The sequence below is a fragment of the Colias philodice genome, chromosome 19, assembly GCF_061535455.1.
Source record: "Colias philodice isolate Cphi_HAF_F1 chromosome 19, ilColPhil1 Martin Lab GWU primary, whole genome shotgun sequence".
NCBI lineage: Eukaryota > Metazoa > Arthropoda > Insecta > Lepidoptera > Pieridae > Colias > Colias philodice.
This window is the reverse complement of record NC_143104.1, coordinates 4,372,719-4,386,730: the sequence shown is the minus strand read 5'-3', so window position 1 is coordinate 4,386,730 and position 14,012 is coordinate 4,372,719. Positions and strand designations below refer to the sequence as shown.

At 33.3% G+C, this 14,012-nt stretch overlaps 1 protein-coding gene across 1 annotated transcript; it reads right to left on the bottom strand.

Annotated features, from left to right (window-relative positions):
- Positions 1-7,038: 7,038 nt before the first annotated feature.
- On the bottom strand, positions 7,039-13,162 carry LOC149479898 (uncharacterized). The gene is made up of 5 exons (XM_089707481.1): positions 12,885-13,162; positions 11,493-11,684; positions 10,468-10,612; positions 8,496-8,629; positions 7,039-7,314 (listed from the first exon to the last, which is right to left on the bottom strand). The coding sequence occupies exons 1-5, from the start codon at positions 12,939-12,941 to the stop codon at positions 7,099-7,101; spliced, it is 744 nt and encodes a 247-aa protein (XP_089563607.1). The 5' UTR covers positions 12,942-13,162; the 3' UTR covers positions 7,039-7,098.
- Positions 13,163-14,012: the final 850 nt, after the last annotated feature.

The window sequence follows — 14,012 nt, the reverse complement described above, 5'->3', positions numbered from 1 at the left end:
CATTTGTAGAACTATCGGTTACGACGAAACAAGAAGTTTATCACGATGCAAACTATCAAACGTTCGATTCACAATATAACGAAAAGCAACAGTATCAATCGTACGACACACAAAATCAGTTTTATACCGATGATCAAAGCCAATACCTGGATCAAAAGCAAGACGCGCAATATCCAGAACAATTTAATCAACAGTATAAGGAAGGACAAATAACAAATCTGAAGTATGAACAACAACTTAATTATCAGCGAGAACAAGATATCTATAAAAAGCAACAGGATCAATTTCAAGACAACCAATTTATGCAACAAAGAGACCAATATAATCAGCAAGAACAGAAATATAAATCACAACAAGATCAATATCATCAGCAAGACCAGCAACAGCAGCAAGACTATAATTATCAACAGCAATATGAACAACAACAACAGCATAATGAACAGCAAAAACTACAGCAGTTTCAACATCAACAGCACCAGCAATATAATATACAACAGCAGCAGGAATATGACATGCAACAGCAGCAGCAATATGATATGAAACAACAGCAGCAACATGATATGCAACAACAGCATCAACAGCAACAACAACAACAATTGGAGTTTGAAAAACAGCAGCAAAATCAAGAACAATTCCGGCAGCAGCAACATCAGCAGCAAATGCAACAGCAGCAACTTCAACAACAGCAACAACAAGCGCAACAACTTCGTCAACAGCAACAAGAACAGCAACAGAAACAGCCCACACAACAATTACAAGCGACGATGCTTACCGGTGCTGCGACGTTAGGCTCGCTAATGGCCGGAGGAGCTAAGAGATTAGGAAGCTTTTTTGGCGCAGCTGCAGCAGCTGTAGCGCCTCCTATAGTTACTCAGCCACCTCAAGCTGCGCCGGTGACTACGGCTCCTGTAAGTCAATTCACTTCTGTTGCGACACCTGCAACAACTGTGACGACATCAGCTCCGCAAGCGACGGAAACTGTTGCAGAAGTAACGCAACCCTCAGTGACAAGTGCGACGACTACTGCACCGACATTACCGCGGACGCCATCGCTAAGAAGGCAGGAGTCGATACAGCGGCCATCAGTCCGACGGACACGGACGCTACCAGAAGCCCCAGACGACTTTACGTCAAGCTTCGATGAAAGTGCCTACGAGGACGAGTACCATAAGACTGATTTAGATCAAGTAGAGCGCGATAGGACGTCTTTAGATAGGTATCGTGAAGAAGATTATCCTCATGATGCGATTGCTGAAGACGTCCCTCAGGAAAGGAGGATATCTGATGAACAAGCACCTAGTATACAAAAGACTGTATCACCCCCAAGGACCGGTTCAATTACAAGAAAACCCTCTGTTGATAGCTATCACAGTCAAACACCATCTGTTCTTGACCGAAAAACTTCACAAAGTTCGTTTGCGTCACATCAAGAGGAAAAACTTTCTATAACTACTACACAAGAAGGTTAGTAAAGTGATATTAATATTTTTATTTACAAGATAATTATAAAATAAATAGTAAATTATTTAATAATATAATATAAATAGTAAAGTACAGCCGTTTATAATAAATGATAGTATTTTGTCCAGATAGGCAAATAAAAAAAGTAACATAAAATAATAACAATCTTAAATAGTTTACTTGAATATAATTATTTTTAATAAGTACAAGTTAAATAATAATTACAAGTTATCAGTGAGTTCAGGCTTTAGCCATTATTACATCGTGATTTATTACGATGTAATAATAACGTAATATCATTTATTATTCTAGAAAAAGATCAAATTTGTTTATCTTATCGATTTTCTAGACAGACAAGTAGGTTGATTATGGAATAAAAAGCATGTTTATAACATACAACATCATGTGCTGTATATCAATAAATTAAAATGTTTCAATATAACAAACAATTAACACAAAACACTATTCTATCTATTTTGATATTTTCAATACGCTTATCCACTATTTCTTACAGAATCAATCGAAAAGTCAAAAGTAACATTCCAAGACGAAAGAACAAAATACCACGAAGTGCCAGATGAAAACACATTCGAACGACAGGAGTCCTTCGACGAGCAGGGCACAGAGTTCCAAGATGACGAGCAATTCCAGGACGAAGCTTACAGAGACGAGAAGTTCGAGGAATCAGAACAATTCCAAGAACCAGAGGAGCAGTATCAAGAAGAATTCCCAGAAGAAAGGCAGGATGAAGTCGTGTTCGAACCTGAACAACCAAAACTGACGCCGAGACAGAGATGGCATAGAGCTTATAACAAAATCGTGATGCAGCTGAACGTGAGTAATTTTAATTTTCATTGGCTGCTGAAACAGATAAAACATTTTTATTGTAATTTATTTCTATATAATATTATGATGATACATTTTTATAAAACTATTTATATTTGAGTTATTTACATTTTTTTTTGTTTTATTTTCATATTGTTGTATGTAGTTTATGAATATGTTTCAGGAGCCAAACTATTTATAGTAGAGTGCCGTAAGGCATAAAAATGGTCAAACCTCGGAACCCAGGGCCAGTCAATGAATCTGTATATCAAGTATGAGACTGCATTATTAAAACCTCAAATAAAAAAGTTAAAAAAAAAAATTGACCGATCTCGATTTACAACAATTTTTAACAACAATTTACTGAAAAATGAGAGGCGGAAGGGGGAAAAAGTGTTTATAGTGAAAAATTTTATTTTATTTGTAATAAATTATATGTGCAGAGTAACTTCAATGTTAATTTATTAGATTATCGTAAAAAATAAGTTACAAAAAAAATTTATCATTAACTATACACATTGTTACATCATTGTACATTATTGTCGTCGTCGTCGATCTCGTTGATATAGATTGTAGGTGAAGGATTAGTGCAGCTGTCACCATTGCATTCTAAGCAAGCTGCAGTGCAGTTTAATCCACTTTTCCTGCACCCACAAGATGCTCCACATCCTGTTTTGCATGAGCAAAAAATAATTTTTAATAAAGATTCTGGAGCTGGTCGTTGCGTCATTGTTTGCGGTGTCAATATTCCGCATTCATATTTCCAGCCCCATTCTTCTGGTAATATTTCTCTTCCAAGCCATGTTTGAACTTGCAAAAAATACTCTTTTAAAGTGTTCAAATGCGCTATACGGTGACCCTCAGAAAATAAAAGATCTTAATGCATTAAGATATAACTCTTTTTTTAAAGCAACTGCTAAAAATACCTGCGTTAAACTGCCGTCATTACCACTCACTGCAGATAGCGCATTTGAACACTTTAAAAGAGTATTTTTGCAAGTTCAAACATGGCTTGGAAGAGAAATATTACCAGAAGAATGGGGTGGAAATATGAATGCGGAATATTGACACCGCAAACAATGACGCAACGACCAGCTCCAGAATCTTTATTAAAAATTATTTTTTGCTCATGCAAAACAGGATGTGGAGCATCTTGTGGGTGCAGGAAAAGTGGATTAAACTGCACTGCAGCTTGCTTAGAATGCAATGGTGACAGCTGCACTAATCCTTCACCTACAATCTATATCAACGAGATCGACGACGACGACAATAATGTACAATGATGTAACAATGTGTATAGATAATGATAAATTTTTTTGTAACTTATTTTTTACGATAATCTAATAAATTAACATTGAAGTTACTCTGCACATATAATTTATTACAAATAAAATAAAAATTTTCACTATAAACACTTTTTCCCCATTCCGCCTCTCATTTTTCAGTAAATTGTTGTTAAAAATTGTTGTAAATCGAGATCGGTCAATTTTTTTTTTAACTTTTTTATTTGAGGTTTTAATAATGCAGTCTCATACTTGATATACAGATTCATTGACTGGCCCTGGGTTCCGAGGTTTGACCATTTTTATGCCTTACATATGACTTTTGACTAATATAAATCAATGAAAACTCCAAAAAATTAATAATTGTTTATAATAATTTTTAAAAAATTGAGAGCGCGAAAAAAATTTTTTTTAACATTTTTCTATATACTATTAAAAACATATTTTCAAGGTTTATATTAAGATTCATTGACTGGCCCTGGATTCCGAGGTATAAATCTTACGGCGCTCCACTATTATATTTTTTTTTTTGTTAAAATGTGTTTAAAAATGGAGAATTAAGGTATCGAAAAGTATTCGTGTTTATTGCATTTTGTGACATGTATAAAAAAGCTACCAATTCTGGAATAAAGGTAAGTGAAAAGATATTTTGATATTCATTTTTGAAATTGAATGATATGCCTAAAAGAAATACGAACTATATTGATCCTGCATTTATAAAAGGTGACAATAATTTTAAATCAATATTTTAACTGCGAAAATTAATTATGTTACATTTACCGCGCACGGAGCATGAGCAAGACGATTTAGTCAGAATAGTTATTAAGCTACTACACAATATAGCTATGCCTATATATAAGAATCCTGATTTAAAATAAATACATATAATATACATATAATACTAATTTTATACCTCAAAACATCTCAAAATGGTTTAAATAGTTTAAACATAGCATAGAAATAAAAGACAAGCAATAACTTTTAGTATCAAGCTGTGAAATGGCGTTGATAGGCAATCTACCACTGCGTTATGGGAAAAAGCTGTTACCACGATACCTCCCACTGATTTGCCCTTGTCTTACTTAAATAAGTCTGAAAGTCAGACTTACTGATGAACAATTATTTGATTTGTGAAATTGATTTTCAAATATTTTTAAGAAAAAAACTGATGATATTATATTCATGTTATAATGGATGCTTTGAAACTGAAATTAAGTAATTTAGCCTTCTTAGGTTTAAAGAACTCATAAGTAATACTTTGTGAATAATATTTATTAATTATCCTAAAGTATAATAATTTAACGTGTTCTTTATATTAAAACACGCCCATTTAGATTTCATGTTGATAAATGTAATCACAAATTACGTCAAATACAAATAACGTTGGTACATTGCAGTCGTCACAGAAAAATTATTTTAATAGCCTAAATTAACTAAGTCAAGTTTTAAGGGCGCAACTATCTAGAATAGTTATCAATTAAACAGTTGTCTCACCACTTTAAAAGCAATAACTATTAACACATTTATGAGCGTTTTATTGGAAAAGGTCGAATCTATTGGATATTTTCGTAAGTAATTCATTCAGAACAGAAAGTAAAACCGGTTCGAATTTCATTTCTCAAATGCTAAAATTTCCTTTCTGTTGATCCATTTCGTCTTGATTCGATTTGTGTCGATGTAAATCCAATTGACCCCTCTGCCCCCGATATAATAATATGTTAGATAAATTAGTGCTTAAGATTTCTCATATGCGAGTTTGTGGTAATGTACTTTACACACCCTCGCTTCTAGCGTCCCGCGGGGTAAGTGGGGCCTCCCGCCGGCTCCCATGACGCCTTTGAACTCAATCACCTCATTAGTTCAACTCAAGTTACTTTATCCATAGACGAATCTACGTCCCGGCTCAGTCAGAAACCGAACTTTGTATCGTTCACACACCTCAATGGTTATTGGGGAAAAAATATTCTCCATTTAAATGTTCAGGGTTTGACAACATTGCGTAAGCGATGGCGGCGGAAGCGCGCGAGGACGCGGTATCGCTATCCTGCGGGCGACCGTGGCCCTAATGTTCGCGTGGCGCGTGTGCCTATCAGCAATTTATATGCAAATTAATTTCACTTCAGGTGTTTACACTTAGTATTTGTTCTTCGTCGTAACTGATATCACCTGCGGTGAAACTCAAGTTTACAACTTTATAGAACTTCTCCACGATGGTACGAAGTCGTAAAATACAAACGGCTAGTGAAGCCGATGTGCGTCGGGACCAGACTTTTGCGAATCGGTCGGGTGGTTCCCGGTTGCGTGTGCGTCGCGGGTCAAGTTTGACGGACTTGGATAAGCTGAGATGTAGTGCTGGATCGAGCGGCGGTGGGTCGATTGGGGATTTGATGAACATGTTCAGTGGAAGTGCTACGTCAGTGGGTAGTGATAGTTTGGTGGCGAGGACGGTGCCCTTAGAGACCGTTAGAAGGAACATTCCCCCGATGTCAACACCGCCGCCGCGTCCGCCTCCCTCGCCGCTCATACACACATCTCGGCCTGTGGGCCCATTAACTATGGCACAAAGAACTTTACGTTTCAGTAGACTCTTGAAGTACCAGCCCTGTTCCACCGATGTTGTTATTGTTTTGGTAAGACATTATTGTTTATTTTAAAGGTTCTGGTCTGTTTGTTGTTTACCTCAATCTAAATTAAGTAAATATTTTATATTGAGGTAAACAACAAAAGTTATATTGTGAGTTTTGGAGTAAAGTCTGAAATACGAATTATTGATTAGCGAAAATATTTTCCCAATTCTCTTTATAAAGATAATACAACTCGTAATGAATTACTCACCGTTATTTAGTAGGTATACTATAAAAAATAATTTCAGTAGTAAAAAAACATAAAACAGTAAATGCTAGACGTTACAAAGCTTTTATTATTATCTATCGTACTGCTAAATTACATCTCAAATTAGCCTTATCTTATCATAATGATACAGGATTTGCGATGTTGTTATCATGGTCATTAAATTACAGGCAAAACATAGCTGAACTACATTGATTATGTATAATATTATGTTAACTGAAAATTCAATATAAAAAAAAAATTAAAAATGTTACATAACTACATGACCTGAAAGTGAACAATAACCAAATAGTAATATAAAATACCAGAGTATTGAAATGTTAACGAAGAAATAATAATATTCGGAATATTCTGGTTTTTCTCTAATATTCGTCTAGACGTGCGCTAAATGCTTGCTAATTACTGAATTCCTCAGAGCATTTAATATTTATAATCAAAAGGTTTTGTTTCAATTTCTTTTTCGATTAAGCTTTAATAATATCATAACGGTACATTAATAGTGTATGTTAAAGGTTTTAAATATAATAAAAGAACATTTAAAAAAATAATATGGGCTAGTTTAATAAAAGAAAAATATTATACAAAGATTTTATTGACAAAATTATTTATATCCAAGACACAAACGTAACCACTAAAACTTATTACAAACGCGCAATCTATTATTATCTTCTACGTTAATTCAAGCATACTTCTTCATAAACTTCAATAAATATTTCAGTTTCGGCATTTCGATATTGTGAATACATCTATTGAAGTCACCGATGACCTTTACGGAGTGAGTCATCATTCTGGAAATTATGTCTTTTAGGCATACACTTAAGTCTGAAACTTCTTTGAACCCATGAATGGCTATCTCCGCCATTACTACAGGAAATGGTGATGTTTCGTAGAGAAACTGAAAACAACGACTTTTATATGAAACTGTATATGAATTAATTATTAAAACAGGGGTAATATTATGGATATTTTTTAAACATATGTATTTTAAAGGCATATTTTTATATCATAATAACTCGGGCTTATTATGTTTTTAATAATCTCGAACGGTATTAATTTTAATATTGAACGTTTTTAGCTGCGATAAAATTATAAGCATTTATTATTAACTAGCGACCCGCCCCGGCTTCGCACGGGTGCAATGCTGATACTAAAAACACTACAGAAAAACTGTGAACGTTGTATATAAAAACATAGCGGCCCGGCCGGCCGGTACCGCCGCAAACGCTACGTCCCGCAATTTTTAAATCTGTAATATCTTCGAAAATATTCACTTAAATCATACGGTGTAAAGGGCCATATAGATCTATATTAAATGAACAATGTATTCAAGGTATTTAACTGGTTAAGGATTAATGCTGTATTGGTTAAAATCGCATCGAAAATTAGCCATTATTTGTCGTAAAAAGTAAATGACAAAAAAAAAGTTATTGTGGGTTATCCATAAGAGATAGACATATACCATCGCGGACTTTTCTGTAGACCTTTTCAATGTGTATAATACTTATAACTTAGTACATTATTTTGATAAAACTCTTAGGGTTCAGCCTGCGTTTGCAATGTAAGCGGAAAAAATGTAATTTATTACGACATCACATTAGAAACCTCAAAAATAACAGTACTTCTCCACTATTTAATGGATGTTATTATACATATAAACCTTCCTCTTGAATCACTCTATCTATTAAAAAAAACCGCTTCAAAATCCGTTGCGTAGTTTCAAAGATTTAAGCGTACAAAGGGACATAGGGACATAGGGACAGGGAAAGCGACTTTGTTTTATACTATGTAGTGATGATGTCTGATCGCTCTCTTTAAATTATGCATTAAATGTCGAAATATTTATGATGTTTATTATCATATTAAGCTTGCTGAAATTTCGCCGAATATAGAATAACTTTAAAAACAATCAGTCAAATTTTCATTCAAATAAGTTTTTATGTTTTTGGTGAAGATTCTTTTAAAAAAATACGAACTCTAGCCGAAGTTTTTTATAGTATTCTACCTATCTTTACCTATTTAGCAGTTTGATTGACTTCAACCCTGAAAACAATATAATAAATAGTATATTATACATACCACAGTCCTCTCGAGATCTTGGCTTTCGTGGGAGCAATTCCCTCCAACTTGCTGTTGCTTCTGACATTCGAACAACTTCGACGCCGAATATTTCTTAAGATTCTCCAAAGTTTCGAAATGAACTTGCAACTTCTCTGGAATTGAGATATTACTATTAAACTGGTGATTTGCTTTGAGCGGTTCTAGTGTGAAATTCACATATTATTTATTAAGTGTGTTTTTAAACATATGGAAAAATAATCAATTCTCGATGTACAATTGGATGGTCTACAGGGTAAACTACTAACCTAAATGTTTCAAGGAAAAAAACTGTATTGCTAAGCTTGTTATCATGTAAATGGAATGATTAAATTGGTATCTGAAGCCACCATCTTAAAACGATTATTATTATTATTTGGAATAGAGAAATATCTTTACTTATTACCTACGTCGTTATTTATGTTTTATATAAAAGCAGTGCTCATAATATTCTCATTTATATTTTCTTGAACAAAGTCATCGCAATCTTTAAATGTAAATAAAACTTTTCAAATAATTATTGAGTGGTTTTCTTGAGTTCGTTACAGCGTGAGAAGAGACTATACATTATACAATTCTCAATACAATTGTAATACTTTTTCTACGCATTACAATGCCTCGGTAGTAAGAAATCTCGACAACTTTTTCTTTAATGAACTTAATATAATCGAATCTGCAAATATTCAGGCTTTCGCGTTCCTACAGAGAATTAATATTGACAAAAATACTACAATGAAATAGTATTTTTTCTGAACGTAACTTTACATCATTAATAGAATATGTTGTAGGTCGCATCTATAAAAGACTATAATTGACACACCTATAGGCTAGATGTGCAACTATTTTCTTATGTTTTTAAACGCGGTTTTTTTATATATGTATCAATTTCAGGACGATCTCACTACATTCTTAAAACTGCTATTTATCACTAAAAAAGAAACTATTTCCGCAAAGTAAACACAATCTATTAACTGTCTGTATTATTGTACATCGGTTATGAACACATCCTGTGTTGTTCCAAACGGACATACACTTAGACAAACAAGGAAGACTCGTAAAATAACACATTGCGGTATGTGGGTTGACATAAACCTCCGGATATAGCGTAAATGTTGAAGTTGTAAACAGAACCAACAGAAATGGGCTATCCGCAACCTTCCAACTAATATTGCACTCTAATAAAATAAGGATAATAACTCAATAGATTTTACAGAATTAGTGAGAGTGAAATCTTAGTGAAAATCTTCTGAAGTAGAGTTTCTTATATCAATTTATTTTGTAGAGAGAAAAAAAGATGGACACACACCTCTCTAGCGTTTAGAGAATAAGATAACAAGCAATCCATGTATTATAGTTGTATAGTATACGTGTTATTTTAGAAAATTGTTTGTTTCAAACTGCGCTCAATTGTTTAGCAAATTGAAACAAGACGCGCGTCCCAGTTCGCATTCATCAAGCGAAAATTGTCTATTCCCTGCTCAAAGCTGTCCCAAAAAGTGCTCCCTAGAGTCCTGAGACACGGTGCTAGAAACACGTCTTACTAAATCGTGTATCCATCTTTTTTGTATCATATGAAGATACAAAATATTCAAGACAAAATAATCTTCAAATGATTTGCTCTATCGAATGTAAAGTTATTTGCAGTACCTACCTACATGTTTTTCATAACGTTGCTAAAACTAATTCAATTTACTTAAAAAATAAAACGGTTGTCCAGGAAGATCACTGTCCTAATTTTTCTTATCCTATTATTTTCTAACGTCATTTACGTCTAATTAATTTCGGATTCAATGAGAAAGCGGTGTGATACTTCTAAAATCTAATCGGAAAATTACTTCAGCGCGTAAAACATTTGCGAGCCTTCGGGAGTTGTGTCTCACAACAGAAAGTTCTATATGAAAGATAACTAGCTTCTTCTTTATCGATTTATAGCATACCATAAACTAGAACTTACCTGGCAACCTCTGTACTCTCTGGTAGCCTAGAGCCAAGCAGAGCGTGACATTCTCATCAGCGAGCTGCAGATTCTCGCCCAGCAGTTTTACGATGCTCTCCTTACAATAAGTGCCGTTTCGCGGTTTACGATCATGAATTATGACCTAGCAAGTTTTTAAACCATGTTACATCGGGGTTATCGGGAAAACTTAAGATATAAAGTTCCCACTTAAATAAAGTGGGTTAAGATCGTAAATTTTATATTTAATAACATTTACGGTGCGTATCGAATTGAAATGGTAGGGATTGAATAGTAAATGAGTTATCCAGTAACTGCTGCTTTTTTCTATTAAACATGGTATACTCGCTCGTATTTGCCCGTAAAATATAAATGACCTCCTAACACTTGCATTATCTCTGTGCATACCTACAATCATATGACTAATTTAATTAATTGGAGGACGATTAAAAAACAACAGTATTATTAAATCTAAAATCGTTTCTATTTACATTAAAATTAAGTGATGTTAATTTAACATTTTGCATGAAATAATGGATTCTTCATACGCATTTTGAAGAAATAATATTGTTACCTTAATTGTTACTAAGCAACGTAATTAGAAATCGCTTTATTTGGCAAGTGAAATGGGGTCACGCTATCTAATCACACACATTTAACGCCACATTAAAATGATACTTTAGCTATAAAAGGTAATTTACATTATATTCGAATGGCATTTGTCTTATCTAAGAGTGGGTCACAATTATCAAAATTTTAGATACTACATTTATACTTTCACATAATATTAATATGACTGATGTGAGTCTATATATAACTCATTAAAAAATAGTATGTCTTTATGCAACGTAGTGACGAAGCTTACTAGCTTTCTTAAATTTTGCAAAAAACTATGTGACAATTATAATCAAATAGGTACACCTACATACTGAACTAACATACACATCCTATCTCGCATTACCATTTGTTACAATTAAACATTCCATTAGCCTAACCCGTGTACGACATAATAACAACATATTCACCTGAAAGTACAGCGATATCTGTTCAAGGTACACCGTCATATAATTTATTGCTTTGTCGGCTTCGTTCTTCATGAGGAGTTTTATTTGCGACACTAACGTGTCCATGTCTTCCCGGGACTTTTGTGTCCTCACTTGAATGTCCGCTATTAACGTGCGATAGCCGTTTATTAGATTATCCTGGAAGTCTGTTGTCTAGAAAAAAAGTTTAAATGAGAATATAAAAATCAAAGAGAAATATCTATCTTCAATATCTACCTACCTACATCTTTGTAAATTATGAATTCAAACCAAATAAATTGCTTAAATCTAAATAATGATTAAAATTTTATTTAATGAAGAAGATAAAATAAAGTAATAGCAGCAAAAGTAGCGCTTGTTTCTGTGTCGAATACAAAATATAAAAGAGAATCTCTAAGATCTAACGTCGGAGGTAATTTTTTTTTTATGTCATGTACTTTTGGAGCGAAGCATAATATTGTCTATGAGAAATCTAATAAAATACGCAATTTATTAGATTTTGAAACAAGTAGTAAAGTGAGGTTATTAAGATTAACAAGTCAAACATTAAAATGACCCATTTTGATAAAATTTTGTGGTAAAACAAAACGAAAACCTAGGTATATCTCCCTTAACAGTCGTAATTCTATTGAGGCAAGCAAGGACTGGCGTAAAATAAAGCAATGAATGATTTCATTCATTGCTTTGCAAACACAAAGTTTATAGTGCGCGTATTTACGCGCACTATAAACTTTACGATTTGTCTATAAATACGGAACAAGGACAAGAAATTGGGTGAATTGTGATTTTAACTATCTACAAATATATACGAAAACAAGACCACAATTATTATTTATTTATTTTTTTTTATTATTATTAAAGTAGCCTTTATCTTTATTAGGGATATATATATTTTTTTGAAGAATTAAGATGACAATATATTTAATTATTCAATATACATGTATCCTATTAAATGCTACAAGATTAAATGTTATTTTAAAATACTTCAATCCATACTAATATTATAAATACGAAAGTAACTCTGTCTGTCTGTCTGTTACTCAATCACGCCTTAACTACTGAACCAATTTGCATGAAATTTGGTATAGAGATATTTTGATACCCGAGAAAGGACATAGGCTACTTTTTATCCCGGGAAATAGGATAGGTTTTATCCCAGAAATCCCACGGGAACGGGAACTATGCGGGTTTTTCTTTGACTGCGCGGGCGAAGCTGCGGGTGGAAAGCTAGTTGATAATAAAAAAAAGTATAATAGTATCAAGCTCTGCTAGAGAATTCTCAAAGCGCATCAGTCGGCTTGTCTCACCCAGACTGCAACTAAATGCACATATAGAATGCGAAATTCCATTTGAAAAAAGGCTTAGTAAACTGACCTGGATTGAGAAAACGACGAACAAAGCGGAGAGCATAAAAAGTATTTCACGGTTCATCTTTGTGTTTGTTCCAATTCACATCTCAACTGTAACACATCCTTTGGAAATAATTTTAAACTCGTTTGCGAATAGTTTATTTAGCACAGTTACCAGTTCATTAATGAGCGATCAACTGGATGTTGTTTCTTTGTTCATTGTTGTTTTCGTTTGCTACGACTGAGCTGGCCGGTGTTTTGGTTAGCTCTTGTACACATGGCATCTGATTGTTTTATATTATTCATAACAAATTATTGGTAAACATGACATTTTTAATTGTAGATAACTTCAACATGAGCGGTTTATATGAGAGCAAGTGAGTAAATATGCAGCTATATTTTATGTAAAAGAAGATTTTTGCTGCACAGTTGCTATGAGCAACCAAATACCCTTTCCTTGAAGTTCACAAAAAACACAAAATTTAAGTATAATGGTTATACATACTTGTACATTATAGAATTGAAAATAATTTTATATTATTTATAAGCAAACAATACTACATTTTTGTTAACAAAATATCTCCTGTTTTCCATTCATATGGAATCGTATTTAGCAATTCATTAAAAACTTCAGCTTAACCAATATAAAATAAATTCTAGAAAATTACGACTTGCGCGATAGTTAAATATCCAATGCGTCCAGGGAATTGCGTTTCTGTATCACTGCCAGTACATTTACGGGTTAATAAATTTTCATGCAATCTCGGTTTCGTACTTAAACTGTGTAAAATATAAACAAAAACATTTTATTGTTCACTAAACAAATATCTTTCATAGTATGCGTACTGGTATGGTATTCACTGTGGTAGTAATTTGAATGTTAATTTATTTGCAGCACAGATAACATAATACTGATTTGCAGTAATAAATGCATTCGTTGTTATGCTGAACGCATCTTTACATTCAATGAACAAAGATTAAGCGGCATATTACATTACAATGGTGTACCGACTGCTTAATTTTCATCATTTCCTCTGTTTTTTTTGTATACGAACACCTGAAAGCTGTTTCAAATATTCATAAGTTAAGAACTCCCCTAAAATAAATGGAGATGGTAAAATCAAACAAATATTTTGTTAAGCGAATTATATGT